Source organism: Rhinolophus sinicus, linkage group LG05 (assembly GCF_036562045.2).
Source record: "Rhinolophus sinicus isolate RSC01 linkage group LG05, ASM3656204v1, whole genome shotgun sequence".
Taxonomy (NCBI): domain Eukaryota; kingdom Metazoa; phylum Chordata; class Mammalia; order Chiroptera; family Rhinolophidae; genus Rhinolophus; species Rhinolophus sinicus.
This window is the reverse complement of record NC_133755.1, coordinates 32,052,416-32,080,361: the sequence shown is the minus strand read 5'-3', so window position 1 is coordinate 32,080,361 and position 27,946 is coordinate 32,052,416. Positions and strand designations below refer to the sequence as shown.

The following is a 27,946-nucleotide window of genomic DNA, read 5'->3' as shown; positions in this document are numbered from 1 at the left end:
TAAACAGCAGCGGGAAGGCGGGGCTGCTTCCTTTGCCCGCCCCTCCACTTTTCCGATTGGCTTTGCTACTTTGCGTCTCCGCCCCACAGGACTGCGCCTGCGCCTGCGCCTGAGCGAGGGTCCTGACGGCTAGGCGCACCTGATGGTGGGAGGTAGTGGCTACCTTTTCCTTTGTGCGGGCTGGAGAATTAGGTAAGCAAAGCCGAACGCTCCATCACGCGGGCCTCCTGGGTGTGCAGGCAACTCCCGCTAACTGCCCAAATGGCTGCTAGCTTCTGTGCCCCCGGCCCTGCCGCGCCCGCCACCTGCTCGTGCGCCACCCTTCCTGCGTGACCCACGGGGCTGCCGTGATGGACGGGTCCTCTGACTGTGTCTGCCCCTCCGTTTCTCCTGGTCTCCACGCCTGTGCTTTTTGATTATGCCTCTCAGCTCGTCCCGCGCTGCTAAGCCGGCTGAGCCTTGGGCAGAGTCCCGAGCGACATAGTTTGGGATGGGGATGCTAAAGGTCCGGCGATCCCGGCGAAATCGGGAGCCGTTCAGAAGGGCCTTCTTTCCCGCCACAATATCTGCGGGCACTGGCCCGGTTAGACCTGGGACGCCAGGGCCGTGGCCCCCGGAGGGGAAGCCTGACGGGTGTCCTCGTACGCTCGCCCGGGCCTAACACAGGACTGGTTTCTCAAGAGGGGCAAACCCTTTACCCATTCTCCTTTGTTTCTTCGTTGCCTCGTTCATTCGTTCATTCATTCAGCAAACATTTGAGTTTGGGTACTGCTCACTGTATTACATCCAAATCTGCTCACATCAGTTGGGATTCTGAGTGGGCCGTAAAGAAATGTCCGAAGGAGCGTCGAGACATGTATTGTGGATCCCCCACCCTGCCAGGATAGGACCTGTGAGAAACTTTTCCTTTCTCCCTCCTTGCCGTTCATTCTCTTCTTGAGCCCTAGTATATACATTTATAACAGAGAGGCTAGGCTTTGAAATGGCTTTAACACTTGGGACCTTGGACGTGTCCCTTAATCTGTCTTAGCCTGTTTCCTTATCAGTAAAATATTTGCCTTTGAAAATTATAATGTGAATTAAATGAGAGCTGTTTGGATAGGGCCTGGACTTTTCCCTTTTGCGTTAGTGGGTGTCTCCTCTGTGTGTGTATAATATATACATATATAATATATATATTATAATCATATATAATACTATATATTATATATATATTCTGGAATATTCACCACAGTGTAACTAAATTAATAAGGTCCTTAACATTAGTCAGTGCTATGTATAAACTCTGTTAAGTCATTACAAATAAGTATATATGTATAAAATGTTTTATTTATATATATACACACATATATATAGAGGAAAAGAGAGAGAGAGAAAGTAAATTTTTCTGCTCCCTCCCTTTATGCTGTACTTTTGATTGGAAGCTGCACCTGTAACAGACATTGTCATTTTGGTATTTCTGGAACACTGGGATCTCTTAGTTTAGCACAGTGTTCTTTAAACTCTCTTGATTACACACTGGCCACGGTTTGAATATTCGAGTGTGTATTGGTGTCACTTGGTGTTTGCTAGAAGATGTGAACTACTGTGATGTTAGGCAAGGGTCCACAATGGCAAAATATGCCAACAGTTTAGCCAAAGTATATTCAGGGAGGTTCTAGAAAGCCTAGGCTATATTTCCTACAGGGGCAGATCACAGTTTGTTTTCACCTCTGATTTTGGCACAAAAAAAAGAGAGAGAAAAGAAATTGCTTACTTGGTCCTAGCACATGACCCTTTGCAGAAAATAGTCACACATATTTAAGAAATTAGAAAATTTGTTCTTTTTAGGTTCTCAGAGCTGTTGACCATATTAGTCTATATGTGCATTTATACGTATGTATCTTCCTATATTCTGAAACTAATATATTATTAGCCCATAGAAAATTGTCTTTGGTTCGTGACTTATTTTCAGGTGTTGGAGCATTTAGGACAGTGGAAAAAGTATTATTGCATATGCTCTTCTTAATTTGCTTTTCATTAGGTAGCTACTGAAGAAAACACCATGAAAGATACTGATATCAAGAGACTACTGTATATCCATCTTTCATGCATATTCTCAGTTATCCTAAGCATCTTCATTCCATCATTCTTCTTGGAGAACTTCTCAATATTGGAAACGCACTTGACGTGGTTGTGCATCTGTTCTGTTTTTGTAACTGCCGTCAATCTAGTATTGTATTTAGTAGTGAAACCAAATGCATCCTCTAAAAGAAGTTCATTATCATATAAGGTAAGGCTTATTTCTTGATAACTGATTTTTACATAGAGGTTGTGTTTCTCATAATGGGAAACAAAGCATTAGTCAAGTACTTATTAGGTTATTTACAGTGAGTAAAGAGGACCTAATTTTTATTTCAAATTAGTAACCTGTTACTTGCTGGAAGGCTACCCACATGGAAGGATTTATGTTTGATAAATCCTTGCCTTGCACTAATTGTGGAACTTGGACGTCTTCAGGCTAATATAACAAATGTTCCATGTATCATCACATAATAAGGACTGTGTTTGTGTTCTTATGTTCTAGCAGTCTGTTATTGGCAACTATTTCATAAGTACTGATTCACAGCATAGCTCAGTACATACCATACAAATAGGCAGGCTTTTTGACTCTAATGTTAGTTGGGTGGGTGGAATATGATGGGATTCTTGCCTTACAGACATTTTTACAGGCTGTACTGAGGGCTGTGCACGTGACTATGCACAGGATATGTGATCTGACTTCAGGATACCCACATCCAAGGAACATTCAACTGTTTCACACATGGGAATACGCTCTATTTATATATAAAATGGAAGCATTGGCTGCCCTTTAGGCATTCTCTTGAGTTTTTAAATTATTCATTTCTTTTTTAGGTAACCAGATTTTTGAAATGCTGTGTCTACTTTCTTATGTCTTGTTTCTTCTTTCATGTAATTTTTGTTCTGTATGGAGCACCACTAATAGAGTAAGTCTGAAATTTCTACCTTAAGGCAATTATATTTTAAAACATTCATTGACTAAATAAAGGGCTAATTCTTTTGGTGATTAGAGAAAACTGGTGTGTTTGATTACTGGGTCATGGAAGGATACTGACCTCATTGCCCTTCCTTAGCAGTGTTATTTTTTTTTAAAAACAGTAGAATAACTTAATTCATCAAACGCTCCTATTACCTAGCCTTCTATTACCTAATTGCATGTGGGAGGAGGTCATGAGAAACTATACTATACCAATAAATGTGTGGCCCTTAGAACCTCTAAGAGAACTTGTTATAGTAATACAGATAAGTTAGTTATAGTAAGCATGTAAGTTCTTAGTAAGTGTGATTCTGAAGTGCTTGAAAATAATTTGTTTTCTTAAGAAAAGTCAATAGAGTCCTGTATTTAAATACTTGGTATGCTAATGTTTATAGTTTAATAGTAAAATTTAACTCAATACTTTTTCAAATCTGACCAATTTTAAATTAGTGAAAATTAAATTCATGAATATTTCTTATATAATGTTTATTATAGTTTGGGAAACTTTAGTTTAGCAGTAATTAATGATCATGGTGAAATGAGTGATGTTTTTTATATTTATACACACAAATATAGCTATACAGCTATATTTATACACACACACACACACACACACACACAGTAAATTAACAGGTAATTCTTTTCTAGAGAAGGGAGGACAAGACCTTTGTAATGGTAAATGGATGTTTGTATCTAGTCCTTATTAGAGGAGAATGAATGTCTAGACCAGTGGTTCTCAAACTGTGGTTCTAAAACCAGCAGCATCAGCATTTTATCGAAATGCAAATTCTCAAGTCTCGGTAGAAACTCTAGAGGTGGGCCCCCCCATCTTTATCCAGCTTTCTAAGTGGCTCCAAGATAAGCTAAAGTTGAACTACTGGTTGCAGAGAAAGTTCCAGCGACTACTGAGGAAGAAAGTTAATGATCTAGAATGGGGTTTCTTGCAATGGACAGTATGGATCATAGGGTATTTAACACTTGTGAGCTCATTAAAGTCAGATGTTTGATAGATTTTTTTTTTTTTTTTGCTTGCATTTTTTATAGTAATCATTTTGGTAAGACTTATGTTACCTTTCAAGGTAAAGTATAAGTAAAATATTTTCATATTAAATCTACTTAAATAACAAAGGTTAGGTATGTGTGTATATGTGCTCCTTTAACATTTTTTAAAAAATTGACGAAAATTTTTTTTTCTAGGTTGGTGTTGGAAACATTTTTATTTGCAGTTATTTTGTCTTCTTTTACTACTGTACCTTGTTTGTGTTTGTTAGGACCAAACATCAAAGCATGGCTAAGAGTTTTCAGCAGAAATGGGTAAGTTTTAATTTTATATTTTAGTGATGTTTGAAAATCTTAAAAACGTAATGTACTTTTCTATTAATGGCAACTTGCTGATTGTTCCATGAGTGTTTCTCAGCATTGTATAGTTCTTGGAGATGCCTAAGGGCCCATTGCATTTGGGGACCGGGGACAGGGAAGGGGTGGTGTGAACTTGTGGGGGATACAGACACAACTACAGGTTCCTCCCTCTACTTTAGCAAGATCAGCTCTGCATTTTTTCTGTGGTAGAATTCCACTTAGCCTTTTGTTTGAAAAAAGGTTTCTGCTACCAAAGGTTTGAAAAACCACTTCTCAGGGATAATTTGTCACTGTGATAAAATTGCTACAGATAAAATTGCTTCCATCCATCTTATAATGTAGAATTGGGGTCCACAATCTAAAAATGTAAGAACTGTTAATTTCTCATTTAGCCTCTTTTGTGATATGACATCCGGGTACAAGTTTTACAGGATTTTATTTCCTTGGCAGCCATGTGTATTTTCAGTATAGCTAAATGAAAATGTAAGCTTCTTGAAAGGCATTGAAATGGTTTCTATCAGAAATGGTTGAGTTGTAACTAACAAAACTGGAAGGTTATCTGGTGTCCACGATTTTGTCCTGTTTATCAACTAGCAGTAAAAGCTCTTGAGCTCTTCCTCTGTGTTCCATGTTGTACAGCTCTGTGTGGATTCTCAAGTCTTAGCCATGATTCTCTCCCTGAGGAACTTGTATGTTCAAGGGACAAGAATGAAGTGAGTAAACTGTGAGGCTAAAATTGTGTAAATCAGAAAATCAGGATTCAAAGCGGTAGGCGACCACTGAAGAATGAGCTGGAGGGGGCGTGATCTCTGAGGGTCTTGGATCAGGAACATGAGATTTGGTGAGACGAGGGGAAAGGGAAAGACACTTCGTGCTAGGAGAATGAATGAAACCACGGAAACTGAAATGAACGTGGTATTTTTGTGCGATTTGGAAGGGAACAGCCCAAGTAGAGCAAAGGTTGCATGCTGGGTCGTAGGCTCCATAAGATTACCGACTTTTTCCTTTTAAAATGAGCACTGTTTGTTCCCCTTCAGAATCATCCTCTAGTGTTCACAAAATTCTGGAAAACAAAGTGTAATCGTTGAAAACTTTTCCCACACTGTTACCATAGTATCCCAAATGGCATTACTTTCTTTTAGCATTTTAGTTTCAAATTTTTAAACAGTAAAAACTGGTTGAAACCTTGTTGATTTGGGTTGATGATCATCCAGCTTTGAATTCTGTTTCTTATAATGGTGTGTTTGGGGGAGACATTGTCATCTGATTCCACAGTTAATCCTGCTGTAACATGGCACATGCATTCCTAAAATCCCCGCACTGTGCAAAATTGGGCAGTAAAAAACAGAGCTTATAGGAAAGATGGGATTGGGGTATAACACTCAGAAACTTCATCAATAACACATTTGAAAAGATAGGAAATTAATAAAAATGGTAGGACAGTTTTACACATTAAATAGTTAAGGAATACATGAATATTATAAATAAATATGGTACTGTTCCTTAAATTCGCTTTTGGGAGTAGGTATGGGAAGGGTTGCCTCTTGCAAGTTATGAAGTAGTAAAGGAAGGTTGTTGGAAATCTGACAGAAAGTTAAGAACGGATGTGGCTCATACACATGAGGGGAATTGAGGTAGCCAGGAGGAGAGATTTTTTTAAATAGCATTACAATATAATTCAAATACCATATGCTTCAGTTAAAGTGTACACTTCAATGGTCTTTAGTGTATTCATAGAGATGCACGATAATCACCACAGTAAATTTGAGAACATATTCATCACTTCGAAAGGAAACTGCATACCCTTTAGCTGTCACTTCCTTTTCTGCTCTTCCTAGCACTAAGCAACCACTAAGCTATTTACTGTCTCTATAGGTTTACCTATTCTGGACTTGTCATTAAATGGAATAATATAACATGTTATCTTCTGCATTGGGCTTCTTTCACGTAGCATAGTGTTTTCAAGGTTCGTCCATGTTGTAGCATGAGTCAGTACTTCACTCTTTTTTATGGCTGAATAACATCCCATTGTGTGGATGTATACTACACTTTGTTTATCCTTTTATCAGTTGATAGACATCTGGGTTGTGTCTACTTTTTGCTGTTATGATGAAGCTGCTTTAAATATTACTGTACAGGTTTTTGTATGACATATATGTTTTTATTTCTCTTGAGTATATGCATAGGAGTAGATTGCTGAGTCAGTGGTAACTCCGTGTTTAATCATTTGCGGAACTGCTAGACTGTTTTCCAAAGTGTACATTTACATTCCCACAACAGTGTATGAGGGCTCCAATTCCCCTACCTCCTCACCAACAGTTGTTTATCTGACTCTTTGCTTATCACCATTCTTGTGGGTATGAAGTGTTATCTCACTGTGGTTTTTATTTGCATTTCCCTACTGACTGATGATGGCATCTTTCATGTGCCTGTTGGCCATTGTATGAGGTCTGAAAATTAAGTTCACGAACTCGTCCTAGAAAAAGTGCTCCATACCTCATTGCTGAATATCACTATGGTCACTTTCAAAGTACTCCCCATGAGAAGCGATGCACCGATGCCAGCGCCTACTCCACCCTTCAAAGCAATTTTGGAACTCTTTTTCTGGAATGGCCATCAGAGCTGTTGTCTTATGACCCTTGATGTCCTGAATGTCATCACAGTGTCTTCCTTTCAATATTTCCTTTGTCTTCGGGTAAAGAAAGAAGTCACTGGGGGCCAGAGCAGGTGAGTAGGGAGGGTGTTTCAATACAGTTATTTGATTACTGGCTAAAAACTCCCTCACAGACAGTGCCGTGTGAGCTGATGCATTGTCGTGATGCAAGAGCCATGAATTGTTGGTGAAAAGTACAGGTCATCTAACTTGTTCATGCAGCCTTTTCAGCACTTCCAAATAGTAAACTTGGTTAACTGTCCAGTTGATACAAATTCATAATGAATAATCGCTCTGATATAAAAAAAGGTTAGCAACATCGTTGCAACAAGTTCACGAACTTAAGTGTCAGACCTCGTATATTTTCCTTGGAGAAAAATCTCTTGAGATCCTTTGCTCTTTTTAATTGGGTGATTTGTCCTTTTGTTACTAACTTGTAAGAGTTCCTTATGTATTCTAGATACTAGTCCCTTATCAGATAAATGAGTTATAGATATATTCTCCCTTTCTGTGTGTTGTCTTTTCACTGTCTTAATAGTGTCCTTTGAAATACAAAAGGTTTTAATTTTGATAAAATCTAATATATCTTTGAGTTACTCTTATGTTTTCTTTTAAGAGTTTTATAATTTTAAACTTAACATTTGGGCCTTTGATCCATTTGTTAGTTATTGTACATGGTGTGAGTTAAGGGTCCAACTTCAGTCTTGTGTGTGGCTATTCAGTTGTTCCCGCACCATTTGTTAAAAAGGCTATTTTCCCCCTTTGAGTGATCTTGGCACCCTTGTCGAAAAGCAATTGATCATAAACACATTTTATTTTTTGGACTTTCGCTTCTTTCTGCATTGGCATATAAGTCTATCCTTACGCCAGTGCCACACTATCTTGATTAGATGGTAGATGTTTGAGGGGTGTGAATGCTTTGCCTATTCTGTTTGATGAATTGGGTGCAGTTTTTTGTATTCAAATTAGTGTTTTAGACTAAATTGCTCGTGTTATTCCTTGATATATCAGTCAAATTGAAACAACTTTGAATGTTCAAAACAAGCATTATAGCAGAACTGATTGTATATATAAATTCCTAACATTCTAAAATTAAAAAAACAACAACCAAACTTTAAAGCTCAAGGGATTTAAAACTTAGCTATTTCTAGTTTCTCTTAGTAACTTGTCATGAATTTAATATGTATACATTTTCTGAACTTGTTTTAATCCTATTTCTACTCTTGCCTAAACCATATCTTACAGTAATGCCTATTATTTTCTGCTGGGTTAAAAACTTCTTATTTTTTATTCATTATAAAATTTGCCTTTTGCATCTTGGGAGATTTGCAAAATATATCTGTTGTCATCTTGTTTCATACCTACCAGCACTTCTCAGAAGGATCTATAACAAAAGTAAAACTAAAAAGTATAGGAAGAGGAATACCATTTTCTAGCTAGCAGATTCACAAAGATCCGTAAGTTTGGTAATACATAATGTTAAAGATTTGGCGGAAGTAAATGCCAGTGGGAACATAAATTGGCTCTAACTCTATGAGGGCAGTTTGGTAATACCTATAAAAATTACAAATACCCATCTTTGACCCAGCAGTTCCACTTGTGGGATTTTATCATAGAAATATTTGCACACTTACAAAATGTATATATAAGATTACTCATTGCAGCTTTGAAAATAGCTTAAATGTCCTTTAATAAGGGATGGATTAAACTTAATTGAATCTACACTATGCAGCTGTGAAAACAAACGCCTAACCCACTATTTACTGATGTGCTGTTAGGTGGAAAAAAGCAAGGTGAAGAAATGTGTGTAGGATGCTACCATTTATTTAAAAAGTTGGCAGGAGACAATAGATATACCTGTATATCTTTGGTAGGATACATAAGAAACTGATAAAATACTGGTTCTCTCTGGGGAGGGATCTGAGAAGCTAGAAGACAGGTAAGGAAGCTTTCCACTGACTGGACTACCCTTTGGTATCTTTTGAAATTCAAAGCATACTAATGCATACCTACTCAAAATCAAAATGAATATATTCAATCTGTACTAGTTTAATTTAATTTGTGGCCTTAGTATTATAATTGTTGTGGGTTATTTTTCATTTGCAGACTTTCTTATGACGGAAAGTAATAATCTACCTTAAACCTATGCTTCTCATTGAAGTTTGCTTTTTCACTTATTACTTCTTTTGTGCCATTATTTGAATATTTAAGTCAGAATCGGATCACTTCTGGTGAAATGAAAAAATAATTTCTGAATAGATTCCTAAATCTGGTTGTCTTGCCAAGGTGAAGGTAGTAGATCTATTTGTGTAGACAAAGACAACAGGCCTCTTTTTGTCATCTTTGTATTGAAATGGATTTTGTATTGAAAAAACCACTGTGAACACCAAGTAAAACGATATGAATAACCAAAAATGTATACATATAAAAAATAGGTAATTTAGCCTAGATGTGGGCACAAAAATTTAGTGGCAAAGAGGTATATTTTAACTAAATTTCCTCATGATCTTCATATTTCTATTTTTCTTTTTTTTTTTAAGAGGCAGTGATTTTAATAATCATTCAGTGGCTAAGGGGAAAGTTTATATAGAATTATATAAAACATCTTCAGCCACTAGGAGGAGTTGTGTGGTGTTTCTTTTTCATATGAAGAGATGAACTGTTAAAAACATCATCTCCATCTAAAAAGCGGTTGTGATGACAGGCTGTCTAAGGCATAGTAGTTACTTTTAACTACCTCAGGTATCTGATAAAGTCTGGCACATACTAGCCATCAAAATGTTCTGCTTATTTCAATTAATGTTTGATGTAGTGAATTTCAGTGGAGTCAAATAATGTGGACAGGTACTCGGAACTCATCGTCATAAAGACTGATCTGCAATACTGCTTTAGTTACTTTTTAAGTTTATTCATGGTGAGCCATTTATTCTATTCTCAGCCCTATTGATTATGTGTATACAATATGAAAAAAATAGCCAAAAACCATAGAATTCAGATGACTTTATTAGGGAAACATAAAATGAGAATGAACCAATGTCAGTACTGCTATAAATTAGTTTGTAGAAAGAAACTTCCTTTTTGTTTGTTTTTATCTTGTTTATTACCAAAGAATATATATTGTAAACATTCAAATAATAGAAAAATACAGAAAGTTAAGCATCCCACTAATCCTATCAAAGAAGCAGCCATTACTAATAGATTTTATATATTCTAACTTTGTCTAACATGTATGTAATTTAAAAATAAAAATGGTTATACTAGACAATGCTTTATAAACTTGCTTTTTTTCCCACTTTTTAGGAACGTTTTTAATTGTGTGTATATATTTCTTCAAAGTGTCCTTAGTATGTCTTCCTTCATCTATAAGTAATAGAAAACTTCAGCTTATACTGGTTTGAACAATAGGGAAACTGATTATCTCACATAACAGGTTGTGTGGTTCTAGATACAGATAGTCAAGGTGTGGCTGTGCTTCTCACTGATCCTCCTGGTTCTCATCCTTGGATGGTAGTGAGATGGCAGCAGCTTCTCTTCCTTGAGTTTTCCTTAACTAGTCACTGGGAAAGAGAATGGGATCACCATGGTTTAATTAGTCTAATCATCAGGTGTGAGATGAATGTAGGGTAATTAATCATTACAAGTATTCCATGTACCATGAGTTATTTAACTAACTTCCTGTTGAATGTTATCAAATTTTCATGATTATAAATAATGTTGCTATGAACATCTTTGAACCATTTCACTGTGTATAATTGTGCAAGGATTTCTGTAGACTAGATTCCTGGAGTAGAATTTCTAGAGTAAAAGAAGTTGCTAGGCAGTGCCAAACTAAAGTTCTAATTTGAAGGATATGTATATACTTACATACCTGTATACATATGTGTAAAGGTGCTGGTTTCGCTGAGTCCCCATCAAAGCTATATACATTTTATCGATCTACCAGGGCTGTCTACTGGGCTCTGCCAAAGGGGCAGATTGTGCTACAGTAGCTTCATCTGATTTCTAATGGGATGCATAATCCGGGGGCAAAATTTTTTTAAAGTTTGATTTGTGGAGCTACCACTTATTAAATTTCAACTGAATATTACTGATTAAACCTCAGAAATAGCATTTTCCTTTCTCTGTCTCCTTGAACCCATTCTCTCCTGCCCTCATATTACAGAAAACTGGATAGAAAATAACATCTAGTCCTCAAAAGCAGCTTCAGCACAGGAAAAATTGGTGCCGGTTAAGATGGGATGACCACTGATTGTATCTTGGCAAATAGGTAGTCTGGGCAGCCTGCCCATGTGAAGTGTGGGCAAGATGAAAAGAAATGGCATGAAAGCCCTAAAAACGCACTGTAGAAGAAGAAAAAGGCATGTGGAAGACAAAGAATCCAGCCTGGAAGAAAAATACTGCCCAAGGAATAAAACCCAGAAAACACAGTTTACCATAGAGTAATGTTATTGAGGATATAATTCAATATAAGAAGAGCTCTGAGATGAGATAATGAAACAAAATGAGATGGAGAAGGAAATTCCAAATTAATGAAATAAATTGAGAATCCAAACCACACCATTCAAGATCATAAATTAGAAACAAATGAGAAAATCAAATTCTAGCATGGAGGAAAGATTTGAGCTGAGGAACAGCTCTCAATGAATCAGGGATAGGGAGGGGGTTGGGAAGAATAAAGCAATTCGAGAAGAAATGACAAATAGAGAACAAACAAATGAGATCAACTTAAGATGAGTTAGTGCCCCTAAAATACAAAATAAAACATTAATTCAAAGATAAGATAGGAGACAAGTTTCCCCAAATGAAATAATTAGTTTGCATATTAAAGGTGCTCACTGTATCAAGAAAATAATTGAATTAGGGTTTCAGAACAATGTAAATACTATAAAAAATAACATAAGCAATAGAAGTTATACAGTAGGGGAAGGGAAGATGGAGAAAATATAATTGTACCCCCAAACTACTCGCTATCGCCAGATCCTGAGCCTATTCGGTGCAACTTCTTCAGAGAATAAGGATTAAATAAAATTCTACATACTGAAGAATGAGTCCTCACCTTACGCCTAGTTCTTTTTATCTGCTTGGCTTAGAATACTGACAGCCAGGCTATATCACCTGGGTAGAATGTTGAAATATTTCTTTCTGGGAAAAATGGTACAAAAGAAAAACAGCTACTGACCTTTGGGGGTTCTCTAAAAGGCAGGGGTCCTACCCAGTCCCTAGAACAGTGAAGCCCAGCAGTTGAGTCGTGCTATTCATGCACAGTGAACATCCAGTCAGCTGTTTAGTGTTTCACTTTTTGGTATTTAAAAATAACTTTATTGAGATACAACATCATACCATAAAGTGGTTTTCAGTATAGACACCGTTTTGCAACCATCACCACAATTTAATTTTAGATCATTTCATCACCCCCCAAAAAAACAATGCTTACTAGCAGTCATCCTCCATTCCTACTTTTCTCTCCCACCCAGTCCAGGCAACCACTAAAATACTTGCTGTGTCTACAGGACGTTTCATATATAGTGTTTTAAGCAGAATGAGAAATGAAGAGTCACTAGACATCTGAGTAACAGTTGTCTGAAAACAAAAAACAAACTCAGTGGAAACAAAGGCAGAATAAAGGTAACTAAAAAAGCATATGTTTTACATCCATAAAAAATGACCAGGAGGCAATCAAAAGGAGTACTGAGAGAACAAGAAAGCTCTTGAGAATTAAAAATACGATAGAAAAAAAATTTAGTAGAAGTAGAGACAAAGTTAAAAAGATCCTTTAGTCAAACAAAAAGTCAAAGATACAGGAAATGAGTTAGAAGGTAAGAAAATAAGAGAATTAATTCCAAATGGTAGTATTCCTAGCAAAAGGGTAAGAAAAACAAAATTCTTAAGGGATCTGGACAGAAGAAAAGCAAGCCTTTAAATAAAGGAAAATTTCAAGAACCGAAAGACCTGAGATTCTAGATTAAGGAGGCCCATGTATGTCCAGCATAATGGATAAACCCACTCAAAGACACATTATTGTGAAATTTTAAATAACCAGGAATAAAGGGTCCCAGGGAGGGAATGGGACAGGGGAAACATCTTACCTACAGAGGACTAGGATCTGCATGGCTCTGAACTTCTCAGGTGGGAATCAAAACAATGGCGTTATACCTTCAGAATTCTGAGGCAAAATGATTTCCAACAATTACAGCCAAGTCATTTTCAGACTTAAAACATCTCTCAAATCTGTTTTCCGTGTACTCTTTTCAGGAATCTAATGAAGGAGGTGCTTTAAGGGGGAAAAAAAAAAGGCAAATGGAAGCAGTCTCGGAATCTAGGAAACGGGAGACCCAAAAGCACTGAGAGGCAAAGGGAATTCACAAGATGATGGTGTAGGGAGCTCGAGCAGCAGCTGTGCCTCAGGCTTAGGGAGCAACCAGTCCGCTTTGAAGCAGGTGAAGTGTCTCCACAAAAGAGAAAGCTCAAGCGAGCATTTAGAGGTGACGCTTAGTTTCTGTGGAATATTTAAGGATGATTTCATGACAAGTACGTAAGCAAATGGAGGCGAAAAGGGAGGCAGTTCTTAACATCCAAGGAAAATTAAAAATTATATGTACTATAAGAAAGGAAATATAATTGTGGCTTACTGCGTGATTCAGCTGTGATGAATATTTTCATAATCGTAATACTGTAGATACTGTGTTCGGGATTCAGCCGAGAGGAGATGTTATCAAAGAGGGGGCGATGAGTCAGAAATGTGTATGTGGGAATAGGAGGCTTGTGGGTAGAGTGCTAAATCTTCCATCATAGAAAGCAGAAAGTAACTAAATCTTGAAAAATCCATACATAATGTATATTCTTTGGAATTTGAGGTACACAGAAGAACCCGTGAAGAATTGAAAGCGTCTGTCGCAGGAAGGGATTTATATTATGATTAGCCTAATTGTAATCTTTGACTTTAAAAGTATTGATATATATTACTTTGATAAATATAAAATTTTAATTTTAAAAAGGCTACAGAGTATTTTTTAAACTAGGCTTTGGTTCCATTTTCTTTTTACATTTATTATATGTAAGATCATAAACACTCTTGGATACATCAAAAAAATAGAGGACAGCCTCTTAGATGTTTGCACTTTTTAATCTTAACAATTATAGGATGGCCACAAATGTGCTGTAACAAAACTGTGAAGCCATCGGTCTTGCCCCTTAGCGCAAGTAGCTTGAAGCTTAGAGGTTCGACAAGGCATGTACATAAATCCTATTGAAACGCAGGTCTGGTCATACTGCTGTCTTGATGTAAAAACTTCAGTGGCTCCTTTACTCTGCCTTTTAAGGCTTTTCTAAAATGCTTACCCTGAGTCTACCACAGTGAGATAACACTTCACATCCACTAAGATGGCTGTAATCAATAATAGCAAATGTTAGCGAGGATGTGGAAAAATTGGAGCCCACATACACTGCTGGTGGGAATATAAAATGGCTCAGCTGCTTTGGAAAACAGTCTGGTAGTTCCTCAAAAGGTTAAACATGGAGATACCACATGACCCACAAAATCTATTCCTTAGTATATCCCCAAGAAAAATGAGTGCATACTTCCACATAAAACTTGTACATGAATGTTTATAGTAGCATTATGCATAATAACCAAAAAGTCAAAACAACACAAATATCCATCTACCGATGCATGGAAAAAAGAAAATGTGCTGTGGCCCTACAACAAAAGAGAAAGAAGTATTTTTACATACTACAAAATGGATGAACCTTGAAAACATTATGCTAAGTGAAAGAAACCAGTCATAAAAGACCACATGTTGCATGATTCCATTTACATGAGATGTCCAGAATAGGCAAATTTATAGAGACAGAGAGTAGATTAGTGGTTGCCTAGGGCTGCGGGGAAAGGGAAATGAGGAGTGACTCCTAGTGGATGGAGTTTCATTTTGGGGTGATAGTTGCACAAGTTGGTAAATATACTAAAAAAAAAATTGGGTTGTACACTTTGAATGAGTGAATTATATGCCTGGAGAAGGATTTTTTTTTTTCAGCAAGTGTTTACTCAAAAATCCTAACTGTAAACTACCTGTCTAGTCTTATTTCTCATTCTTCCACTCAGTTTCAACCAATTTTACTACTAATCCTTTTTTTACCTGCAGTGCAGCTCTTTCTCCAGTTCTTCAAGACCAAATGCTGCCAATTCTTCCAAATCCAGCGAAACTTCCTCCTCTTCCATAAAATGGAAAGAGTAAACTCTTCTGAGCAGAAAGTAAACTCTGCTCTCAACCTCTACCAGACTTTGTGTCTTTAGGCACAGCATGTTATGTATTGCAACATAGAGGAGTTTCATGTTAACTGAAAAGCTACTCAATATTTGTGAGCCACATACAAGTCAAAATTACTCTAGAAAATCCTTCAAATTGCCTGAACAGTACAGTTCTCTACGTACAACTTGCTAATTGTTTTTAAAGCTTGTAACAGATATCTGTTCTGTTGAATGCTAGTTGAAGAAATTGACTTGCATTTATAGGTGTTATGTAAATAAAGAACAATAAAGCCCATCAAATAACAAATTTGCATATGTGGTGATTGGCACCAACCTTCTTTCAGCCCCAATTTTCAATAGAACAAGCTAAAGCTCTTGTATAGGTGAGGAAAGCAGAGTAATGAGATGACCAGGTGATGGAGGGATTGGTTTATGAACTGACTTCTCATTTGAGACTTCTTTAATTCAGTGTACCTTTTGGTGTAACAATTGGCTTATTTCTAATAAAAGAAATTATCTAACAAAACAAACGTTCTCCCCTTTTGCCACACTAGCTGGAAGAAAGTGCATTTCATAAAATTCATAATAACCCCGCATCTTAAACAATTATTTGGACCCTACTTACTGCATTGTGGTGGGGTTTTACTCTACTGTAACCAGACTCAACGTTCCCCATGGCTAAGTGGTCACACTGTTAGGAGCAGGCTGAAACCAAGACCTACTAAGAGAATGGCAGAATTATGTCTTTCCACCTTTGCACTCTAAGATGTGCACTTAATAAGAATGGTAGGCAAAATTACTGAATCTTTTGAAATATTTTGTTCTTGTTCTCTACTCCTCCACCAAATAAATAGAATTGATTTGTTTAAATAAGATGTGCCATAAGAAGGACTAGCTGAATAAATGATATTCCCTCCTTACAGTGGAATACTATTATAACTATTAACGAGGGAAAACATAACAGTAAAACTGGGTTTATAACATGATGCGTTGAGTTTTGTTTTGAAGGATATATACATATATGTGTGCATATATGTAAATATACATATGTCATTCTAAACAAAAGTGTGTGTATTTGTGCATGCATAAAACATTTCTAGAAGGATATGTAATACGTTGGTAATAGCAGTTGCTTCTGGGGAAAGAAACCAGCGGTGATGATAAGGGTGGGAGGAAGACTTAGATTTCACTGCAAATGCTCTGTCGTATTGTTTGACTTTTACTATGTGCATATATTACTTTTCCAACTGAAAAATACTTATTACCATTTAATTGTTAATATTTCATGGTAAATAATTGTCAATTTGAGATGCTTATTTTAAATGAAGAGAACATATATGAGTATGTATAATGTTCCTTTTGTGCTTCTGTTTCTTTGATTCTCCAGCAGCTAAAATATATACCACCAATGATTTACGTGTTTGTATTTTACAGACTTACATCCATTTGGGAGAATAGTCTCCAGATCACTACAATTTCTAGTTTTATAGGAACATGGCTTGGAGCCTTTCCTATTCCACTTGATTGGGAAAGACCATGGCAGGTTGGTTTCAGCTACTTAAAGCAACAAAATAAATGTTTGTACAATAATAAAACTGATGAAGCTATAAACTGAAACTGATATATGTATAAGTTGTTTTGTTGTTCGATTAAGTAGGGACGCCAGTTCCCTCTGTCACTATAACCTAGGTGATTTCTTTTTGGGGCCTGTCTGTGTCACAGGCGTCTACAGCAGTCTGGGTCTATCTTCCAGCACTATTTTTTCTACATGTATAGGTGAATAAACAAGCTTGGTTTGTGGGTATGGATAGGAGTTTTTGAAAAATAGGCCAGAAGTTGCAGGGATTCCCTATTTTCAACTTGATATTCATTGTCTTTGTGGTCTTAGATTCATATTTTTGTTAACTTGATTGATGGCCAAATTGAATGATCTTGAAATATTTTTTAAAAGCATATAGCAAAATAAGTTTTTAAAAGGGATATGTGAGACCGATGTACGCCTATAAACATCAGGTTTTTTGTTTCCTATCCCAGTAGGATATAGCTAATATGCTAGGTAAAGCAATTTGACAAAAGTGTTCTTTTTATCCCCATTTTACAGTTGAGGAAAACAGGTAACAAGAAGATATGCAGTATTTCCAAGGTCACTGAGCTAGTAATGCATATATCTTTGTCTTAATTTTTAATGGCTTACTAGTATGCCATTACATAGTTATTCCAAAATTTATTTAACAAATTCACTATTGATCATTTAGGTCATTATCAATATTTTACTATTAAAAATAGTTCTGTCATAAACATCTTTAGATCTGTATGTCTTCATAGATTTTTTTACAATTATTTTCTTAAGATAATTTCCCCCCAATTTAACTGCAATATTAAAAATAAATATACTTTCTTTTTCCAACATGAAGAGAATTTTTTCTGATTACAGTTTATATTTAGAAAATTTAATCAGTATTAATAATTATAAAGAAAAAAGCAGAAATTCTCAAATATCCAACCACCTAGAGGCAACTCCCATTTGTTTTTTGGTGATAATTTTTGCAGCTCTCTCCATGTCTATTAACTATTCATAATATGTTATTTTTAATCTGCTTTTTTTTTTTCAATGGAGCTTCAGGTGGAGCTCATTCTGTATCAGTGAAAATTTACATACATGTAATATTCCATTATTTGGGTAAAATCACATACCAATTTCTTATGAATGGACATTTAGATTTTTTATAGTTTTCCCTACTATTTTATTATTATTATTATTATTAAGGGTGATTATCATACTTAAACATAGATCTTTGCATATTTGCCCAGTTTCCTCTTTAGTATAAATTTCTAGGCAAGGAATGGCTAGGTTAAATCTTTGATACGTATTTCACTTTCCAAAGGCCCTTGAGGGAGCCAGGCTGTATGTCTTCCACTTAACTGCCTGCTTTTAAGTCCTTTCTTTGTGCTTTTTAGTAGATGTTGTGTCTCTCCCAGACAAGTTGTTCTTGTACATTCCATAAGTCTGGTGGGTTTGCCATTCCCTGTATTGGTTCTTCATTTACTATACGTTATAGAAATCCCTAAGGGTTTGGAATATATGCTGTCACTGATACCCTTCCCAAGGCTTTTAGTACTAAAAAAGGTTTCCTTTATATTTCATTGGCCATCTCTGTGATCATTGGGAGATGGGGATTCATTTGTACTGTTACTATCCGATGGAACTTAATTTCATTCAACAGTGTCAGTGATTTCCAAATTGGGGGACAATAAGAGTCATTTAAAAGTACACATGGAGAATTGCGTTTTAATCTGTAGTAGAGTCATTACTTTCAGATACATGCAATTAAATCTAAAGTATTGATATACAAAGCATCATGGACCATCAACTTTAATGAGTTGGTAAGGTAATGTGTAATTAACATGTCAGTTTGCATATAGATGGACTATTTTATAGTGTAAAAGTTTGATATCTTACACTTGTTTAAAACTTCTGTTTACAAGATTTAGAAGTAGAAATTGAATTATGGGGAGTAGATGTTTCTTTGTAAAATCTGGGTTTAGGTTTGTGTAGAAAATATGTATCTTATTTATAATCCAATTATTCATTTTGGATTGTTCAGGCTTTTAGCTACTCTCCTTTTTCAGTGTCAGTGCTTGTTTACAATAAGAGGTGAGCTGGATCCAAATTGAAGGAATCAGACTTTTAAAATTAATATAAAGTTTCCATTTGAATTACTGACCTTTTTTTTTTTAAGTTTATTGGGGTGACAATTGTTAGTAAAATTACATAGATTTCAGGTGTACAGTTCTGTATTACATCATCTATAAATCCCATTGTGTGTTTACCACCCAGAGTCAGTTCTCCTTCCATCACCATATATTTGATCCTGAATTATTGACTTTTTAAAAAGATTTCTAGCTGTCAATTTAAATATGTAACAAGTGTTGATCTTCATTAAGAATGTTTAATTCGACTAGAATATTACTGGTTGTTTAATTATCTTTACCGTTGTGTTGTTTTTAGAATAGTCCAAGTTAATGACCCACTCATCACTGTTTTAAAATTATGATACATACTGTTGGTGGAATGGTAGAACTGATGTATAACGAATCATCTTTTATTTATATGATAACTACCCACCCCTCTCCCTTTTAGCAGTTATTGGCTAGAGAAAAGGTGAGGATTCATTTTTTTGGCTTTCATTTTTTATTTTGAGCAAACAAGGTTTTTTATTTTGTTTTCTTCATGAGTCTGACTGCACGGAGTAAGTACTCAGTGTGGCTCATTATGCTGACAGAATCTGCCAGAAGAACAATAAACCAGATAAAAGAACATGGCATTATCTCAAAATGGAGACTTTTCTAGAATGTCTTCATGAGAAGACACTACTGTATTTTGTATCTAAAATATAACATATTAAGAAGAGATTTTAGTTTTCTGTCCCTTGTAGCCCAATTCAGATTTGATACGTTTGTGGTAAATCAAACTTTACTGGATTGTGATCAAGTTTTATTTGTATTCCAGTCAGAAAAACAAGAGTATCTGGTTAAGCAATTATACCTTCTTTAAAAATGCTCACGCACACTGCCACAAAAACTTTTACGTTTTATTTCAATTTTCTCTACTTTGAACTCAAGTCTGACTTTGTATAAAGTTCCAAAGGCAAAACGTAAGATTATAATGGTGTGAGTTCTGTATTGAGCAATTTCAAGCATATTTATATTTTTTAAATTGTTTTATCATTAAAGGACTGGAAAGGCCCATTGAAAATATGTAATCTCAATGAAAAAGTTTTACTTACTAAGAGGAATTTTAAATAATTGTAAATAATGACAAGTGACGAAAGATGTTATTCATTTTTCTCAGCAGTCCTTCAGTTGGTAGAGTGGATTGTTAATTCATCTTGTTGTTTCTCTGGTATTTAGGTTTTTAGGGTATTTGGACTTCAAATAATTTTCAATCCTGACATTTCAGATGGCAATAGAAAGAAAGCCTAATGTTTAGATAACCCTATGTATGTGGAACTTGGCACTGTCACACAAATATCTTAATCCTGACAACCGTAGTGCGAGGTAGGTTTCATTCCCATTTTTACACATAGGAAAGTTAAAGTGTGGGGAGAGGAGTACGTATCTTGCTTAACATGACTTGGCTGATAAGAGGAAGACTTCCTTTAGGATCCAAACCAGACCACCAGGACACAAGTCTCTTCATTGCTGGAGACACTAAAACAGTTTTTGTTTTTAAAAAACGGCCATAGCTTACTCGTACATCTTTTCGGAAAAGCTTTAGTTGTTACATTGTATTTCTCTTCCCACATAAGAATTTCATTTAAATGCCATGACCACTCTGCTGGTGTATGTATTTTAGACCATAAAATTTAATACATTTGTAGGAGAGCATTTGAAGCTAATATGCAAAGCTTTTGTGCCTCGAAAACCTACAAATGCCTTTAAACTTTGGACTTAAGTGCTACTATCTCCAAAATGGATTTGAACCAGGTAATCAAATCTCTTCTGACCTTACTTATTTTTTAAAAAGCAAAGCTGAGATTGTCTTTAAAACAATTTAAAATGGTTTTAAAATCCTTGTATGTATTCCCATCAGATACCAGATAAAAGAAGCATTGTTATATTTAAAAATCCTTTTTGTTCTCTCTGGTATTATTAGGTTAAAAATGTAATATTTGGGAAACATATTCATTTTGTAAAGTCACAGATGCCACAGATAATTCTTCCATAAATTGAAACTAGAGAACATAAGGATTATGACTAAATGAATGACTACAAATAATGCTACGTGGAGTGGGGGATAAAACAAAGATTATGGCTTTAATTATTGAAGAGTTGCCTGTTTCTAGGTTAATTAGTGTTTCTGTTGCCAAAGGTATTATACAGTGTTTTAGACAGACCAAAATAAATTTATATGAATATGATTTATTATGTTCCAAACATGGGAAAGAAACTGTAACACTTAACTGACAGAAAGCGATCTTGGATTTAAAGGCAGGTTCATTATAGGGTAATCATGTTGCTCGTGCTCTGCTCGCAGGACTTTCAATGTGAAAGGAACAGTGCTGGACAAGTTACCTTATTTGCATGTGATTGTGGCAAGGTCCATTTAGTGTCACTGACAAGAAGTTCCGACCAGACTGTACTCTGAGGCGTAGGACAGCAGTAGCGTATACATGCATCGGTGCAGATTTACAACTAGAGAAGTGTGTGCAGAAGAGATCATCTGTACATGTATTCCTGCATCAGACAATATTTGCTTTAAGAACACCTGGAAAAACATCACTTACAACCAAATTCAGAGGGAAATATAAATGGCCATTTAAAATCAGTAGAAGTGTCAGCAAGCTTTGAAAGATGAATTGTCTGTCCTGCAGATACAAATTTGTGATAAGCACAATAAACAAATATTAGGTTGGTGCAAAAGTAATGGCGGTTTCTGCAATTTGTAATCTCTTAAACTGCAATTACTTTTGCACCAAGCTAATACATTAAAAAGTAGCTCGTGAGAAGTTTAGAACCGACTGCCTGGGTTTTATCTTCCTTTTTTATCTGAAAAAGCCAGTAATCCTAATGGTTGTTGAGTTGTTCTAAGTGTTTTTAGGTGTTCTGGTATCTGTGATGGCATATACCTCTCTAACACTTATAATTAATTATATTGCAACACATTTTTAAGAATTTGTTATTCAAACATATCTAAAATTAAATAATTTGTACCTTAACTGCTTGGTTTATAGAGACATAATAGTTGTGAATGAATGGAATCATTCATAAGAGACGCTTAAAAATGACACAAATGTCTACCAGTGGTTGGTTTAGAACCTACATTGTTCTGTACTGATGCTTTTTAAAATTTATGAAAAATGACAGCTAGGAGCAGGAATTGCCCTATTTCTGAGGTGAGGCTGCATATGGTTAATACAATGCAGTGTGTTTTCTGTTGTAAGCTTCTTATTCCCCAGGTATTTCATGTAAAGAATAGCATGGATTAAAGATGATTATATTACAAGGGCAAGGGAGTAGTTCCTACAGCACAATATAACATTGCTCATGAACCATTTGTTCTAAACTGCTGGATCTAATTATTACCTCGCAGTGTCGTTACCTAAAAAAGATTTACATTAGTGATCATAAGTTTAATGTTTTTCAAGTTAGAACATGTAATATACAAAATGATACTGATGCATACATGGTACTTTACAGCTTTCATGACAATGTAAAAATGTTACTTCATTTAATACAGTAGCCCCATGTTTTAAGTACTAGAGGTGCTAGTATCCTGGTTTGCACATTGGGAAACTGAGGCTCAGGTGTTAAGTGACCTGGCCACGGTAATGTGGTCAGTAAGTGGCTGACTTGGCCCTGCAAACTCACATCATTCTCACTCCACTGTCCCATGCTGCGTCCCAGAAAAGCAAAATAAAGCTCCCAAGTAAAATGTGAAGTATTTTTAAAAGTAGTCTAATGTTTTCCTATAATTATTTTTCAACTTTTTGTTGAATATTTTTAATTTGAAAAAAATCATAGCTATCTAATTTCAAATACATGACCATTTTAGGAAATCTGCAGCAGCTAATAAACAACCATAGTCAGTGACAATACCAACTAGCTGTTATATGGAGTATGAAAAACTCGGGAATGTCATTTTAATGACATTACAGGGTTAAAAATCTATTTGTGCTTAATATAACAGGAACCTACATAATAATGTGCATATTATAATTAAGTACAATTTAAACTTTTTACTCAAATCATATAACAAACAAATGCTATCTACATCACTGAAAATGATCCTTAAAATTCTGAAACCAAAATGTAAAAGGTCATCATATTTCTTTGGCTAACTAGAACTGTTAATAAAAATACTTGTTAAGAGTGGTGGGCTTCTTACCCAGGAGTCCATAGATGGGCTTTCAGAGGTCTATGAACCCCTGAAATGTGTATGTATGTATATATGTATTGTGTTTGACAAGAAGGAAACATGATTCTGTTAGATGTAGTTTTTTAAAAAAATATTTACAGTACTTAAAATTTGGGCAGGACTTTTTTTTTAATAGGGGCAGCGTTAGAGATGGTGTATTTCGGGAATGACGGTGTTCTACACTGTAATACAACTTATTTCATATGTGCCCATTGGGAATATGAACTAAAAGATTATCAAGGATAGTTCACATGTACATACTGTTATAAGTGTGGTTGTAAGTACTACATTTATCTCATTTAATCATTACAGCAACTCCAGGAGGCAAGTTTTATGATGATCATTTTGCAGATGAGTAACCAAGGCACAGAAAGGTTAGGTGATCTGCCCAGCGTCACATGTTAACAAATGGCAGAGCTGAGGTTCAAATCCAGTCTAATACAAAAATCAGTGTTCTTAATCACTGTTCTGTACTACTTAATACGTGCTTTGAAAAATAAGCACTATATAGGTACACTGGTACTTTCCTTTCCTAAAATGTAAGCAGAGTTCTACAGTAATGCATGATCAGAAGAGAGCAATGTGGTTTTCACCTTGCCATAGTGTAGTTCTAAATGTTTTAAAGCAATTATAAGGTTAGTGAGAAATTGCTTGAGGAAAGGTTCTTAGTGGGCAACCTCCCCCAATTCCCTTCAGCTCGTCCTTTGCCGTACCCTGTCTCAGTCCACAAAAATCAGGAACGTTGCCCTTGTAGAGAGATTCTTTTTTAAAAATGGCTGTTAAAATTAAAGACAACTTAGGCAAGTCAAGCTGGAAGACGTGATCCATCACTAGGAAACAGTCTTCAAAGCCAGTCCAACATTTTAATTTGCTGATGGCATGAATTTCTCGAGAAATTTAATAATAGTAAGTGTTCCAAGCCTTACCCCTTCATTAGACAAAACTTCTAACTAATATTTATTTCATTTTTTGGCTTTCCACTGGAGGTGAAGTATAGCAGCTGTTTAAGGAATGTGTGTGTGTGAACGTATGTGTTTAGAAACAAAGAGCCATACTGAAATTACAACGTGATTAAAAGAGAACTTAGTAACCCACATTGGCATTTGGCAGGGATGCACAAGGGGTTATTGTTCTCCCCACCCTGACACTGAGCTTTTTAACAAAGTGCAGGTGCTCACACTTGGCCGATGATGAGTAGACTCAACAGCATGAGAAACAAAGGAAAGAATATTATCCCAAATATTTACATAGGGTGTTAAATAAAAACTATTAAGGTAAGAAGTTCAATGCTTTACATAGATAGTAAACTATGCATATTATTTTATTTGTAACCCCATGTGTTAAGATGGGACACTGTTAAAGTAACAATCACTTAAAAAGCAACAACCAACAAACCAGTATTTAATTTGGTACTTAAAATTAATAAGTAAAAATCAAATGGAAGCAATGTCTAAAGTAACTAAGATAATGCACAATAAAAACCATTAGTTCAGGCTCTACTTATTGGAAATATAGTAATTCAAAATGGGCTAACCTAAAACGTACCTTTAGAGATAGGTGTAATGTAAGTTAGCAAAGTATTAAATAAGATTTCAGGGAGCCTGTAAAATCACTTTTAAGAACTTCAGAACTGATTATACACAAAAAAATATTAACCAAGTTTAACTTCATTCGTACATGGCCTTATTTGAAGCAGTATATTTGCATTCACTAGCAAAACTCATGTAAGATATTTTTTGAAGTATTTAATATCCCAGGTATTTCACTAGTTTGAACTAGCTGTTCCAGGACTAGTTTGAATTTCTGTTGAAACCTAAGCCTTTAATGAAGATGTACTTCTGAAAATAAGGCAATTTTCTACAATCTGCTTATGAATAGAAAACAAATCTTTGGTTTTTAGTTAAAGCGGCAGGAAGGGTTTTGCAAAAAAAAAAAAAAAAAAAAAATACTAAAGAACCAAAGCAATGAAATGGCTCTTAATAAGCAATGGGAAACTCCAAACCCCATCAAGGTCAATAGAATACCTAAGGCACCTCAGGTTAATGATACAATCGTCTTTGCTTAGAGTTCTAATAATCTATATACAGGATTTTTACCACCTTAAGAATGTGAAGCTGAAAAGGTAATGTCAAACCATTATTGTGAATAAGAAACAAGAGAAGCATGAGTTGATGAATGGGAGAGATACTGGAGAGCATCTCTTCTACCTCTCATATTTATAGATGAGGAAACCGAGGCCCAGTCATGAAACCAGATGACACCAGAGCTGTGTTTCCAGATTCCTAGTCCATTTCTTAGGGTAGGACAAATTCTAGATTTTAAATTTCATTGGCTAGTAAACAAGTGTGAAGAGTTTCAGAGATGAGAATTTGAGGGGGGAAAAATCCCATCAAATCCCCAAAGGCAAGTTGGAAATGTATAATACTTTAGTGTCTTAATTCTTTTATACCAAGTGTTGGACAACTTAGCTAATATACTAACTGATTTATACAATTCCTTTCAATTCTATCTAAAAATAGCAGACCAAAATTAAAGGAGAAAGTTACATAAGATTCCATTTGAATATACATAAGGCCGTGGTACTTAATGTGAACGACCACTTCTTGGGAGATAGAAGACAACTCCACTGTCCAATTCCGAGAGAAAGCTCCTGACTAGGTATCCAGTAGACTCTCCACTCCTCAGTAGGGAAGATGATGCTTACATTTCTTAAAATCTTTACAAAGCTCACATACAAGATTGTACATCCCAGATTTGTGACTGATATGATGAGCATTTAAGGCTGTCATTTTCAAGTATAAAAGTTTAGTGTTCCATTACCCAATCTGTGCAACAGACACAGCTATAAGCTCAAGTCATGGAAATTAACAGGAGCTCACAAAAGGCATAAAGAAATCATAATTTAGGCAACAGCAAGTTTAAATGTAAGAAAGACTGTTGGGGGGAGAAATCTATGAATTAGGTTGTTTCTCTGAACTGCACTAGTTTGTTCACACTGAAACCTTGTCTAACACTACTGTCTGTTGCATGGCATTTGGAATAAGGCAGATCCACAACAGACCAAACAAGGAAGCTTAATTAGGTAACAACCAGTAATTAAGACGGTTCACCTCTAACACAATTCTATGGCCTATTCACCCAGAGAAAGGTTAGAAATGGCTCTACTATACCAAATAAGTTTCATAGTTGAACATGAAAAAAATTTTAAAGCAGGACTTTTCACCTAGGGACCAATATACACTGCTTGTGGATGAAATAAATCAACATTTACTTCTGGCTTGATGTAATATTGTGAAATGTAATATGGCTAGGGAAAATATGGGTATTTGGAAGCAAGTATTTTGTTTAACTTACATTCTAGGCATTTGACTTAAGTTGTAGTTCTGTAACTTCTGCCATGGTGCCAACATCTGTGTCTGAAAGGTGACATCAGTTTTATAATGGAAGCAGTTGCTTTGTTATAAATTCCATGTAACATGCTTGAATTGGAGGTCTTTTCTCTTTAACACAATTTAAAATTTCTCGTGGTTTGGTCAGCATACATACTTCTCATTTCATTTGCTATACAGCCAATGTGGAAATTCAAAAACAAAATTACCAACTAGTTCAGAGAGCTAAACTGAGTCCAAGATTATGGTCAACTCTGACCCAAAATTTTAATTTTAGGATGTCTGTCATGCAGTTTGGGGAGCATCAAACTAAATCTACAGTCGCCAGAAGCCTTGTTACAGTTAAATGCACATGAACTAAAACGTGTACATTTTTAGTGTTCATGATAAATGCAGTTACGACCTTATTACACTTTTGGCATTGTTTAAGAAAGCACATTAAGCTTTAATATAGAAATATGTAGGTTACACTTGTGCTCAAGTAATAATAAAACATTTGTTCTTTTTTGACCTCATACATTCTCTCCTCAGGTATGGCCCATCTCCTGTACGCTCGGAGCGACCTTTGGCTACGTGGCTGGCCTTGTTATCTCACCATTCTGGATATACTACAATAGAAAGCAACTTACATACAAGAACAATTAATTGGAACAAAGGGAGAAGATATTTCTTTGTGCAGATTCCATCAAGACTGTGCAGAAATGTATATGGTCTAAGCCAGGCAGTTCCATTTACAGCACTGTTTTTTATGTAGTTACAGGATGTGACTGTAGCTTTTTAAACTATGAAACCCCTGAGAGATTGTACCTTCTAGTTGAAATAAAGTATTTATAATGGATTGTGGCTTCAGATGCTGTTTGCTGCTTCTTGGACCTTTAAGAAACATTCTTAACTTTATAGAATTCTGAGGAAAGCTTTGTTTTTTTTCTTTCAAGTTTTAAACTGCTTCAGTGTTTATAGGAGGTCTGGGTATAGCTGTAGCATTTCATACGCTTTCTTAGAAATGGGCAGTTTCCTTGGCCACTGAAGATGTTTCTCACGTTATCAAACAACAGTTTATACATCTTGATCCTATTCTTTTTTTTACTGTGTGTTTCTTTGGAGTCAAAATGGCTATGATAGCCTCATCAAAAACAGTCTTCAGTCCCTTCTGGGTTAAAGCTGAACATTCCACATAGCAGCACGCTCCTATCTGGGAGGGGAAAAAAAAAATCACAAATATATAAAATCTTTTTTACATAATTGGAATGACACAAAGATACCATTATAAGAGAATTATAAAATACAGCTATGCAAAAAGAATGAAATCATAATACCCAGAGATAGCTAACTTAAAATACTAGTG

The 27,946-nt window shown here is 35.6% G+C and overlaps 2 protein-coding genes across 4 annotated transcripts in view; one reads left to right on the top strand and one right to left on the bottom strand.

The window, feature by feature from the left end:
- The first annotated feature begins 61 nt into the window (after positions 1 to 61).
- PIGF (phosphatidylinositol glycan anchor biosynthesis class F) lies at positions 62 to 27,439 on the top strand. Of its 2 annotated transcripts, XR_012496343.1 has the most exons (7): positions 62 to 192; positions 2,024 to 2,272; positions 2,896 to 2,987; positions 4,235 to 4,351; positions 16,729 to 16,837; positions 20,206 to 20,352; positions 27,133 to 27,439. XR_012496343.1 is itself a non-coding variant. In XM_019748619.2 (6 exons), exons 2-6 carry the CDS (start codon positions 2,045 to 2,047, stop codon positions 27,244 to 27,246), a joined length of 660 nt encoding a protein of 219 aa, XP_019604178.2. In that variant the 5' UTR covers positions 63 to 192; positions 2,024 to 2,044; the 3' UTR covers positions 27,247 to 27,439. The 2 variants fall into 2 exon arrangements, 1 of the variants encoding a protein (XP_019604178.2); XM_019748619.2 differs by lacking the exon at positions 20,206 to 20,352 and having other exon boundaries at positions 63 to 192.
- Positions 24,495 to 27,946, bottom strand: part of RHOQ (ras homolog family member Q) — a 38,472-nt gene continuing 35,020 nt past the window's right edge. For both annotated transcript variants that reach the window (XM_019748621.2, XM_019748620.2), the window contains one exon: positions 24,495 to 27,793. In XM_019748621.2, the coding sequence (XP_019604180.1) occupies positions 27,638 to 27,793 (156 nt within the window). In that variant the 3' untranslated portion in view covers positions 24,495 to 27,637. The remainder of the gene's footprint in view (positions 27,794 to 27,946) is intronic.

What these genes read in the sequence shown, in the direction of transcription:
- PIGF (XM_019748619.2), top strand. Translation starts at nt 2,045, where the DNA reads ATGAAAGATACTGATATCAAGAGACTACTGTATATCCATCTTTCATGC. An exon ending in GAAGTTCATTATCATATAAG is followed by an intron (nt 2,273 to 2,895) that starts GTAAGGCTTATT and finishes TTTCTTTTTTAG; the next exon opens with GTAACCAGATTTTTGAAATG. An exon ending in TATGGAGCACCACTAATAGA is followed by an intron (nt 2,988 to 4,234) that starts GTAAGTCTGAAA and finishes TTTTTTTTCTAG; the next exon opens with GTTGGTGTTGGAAACATTTT.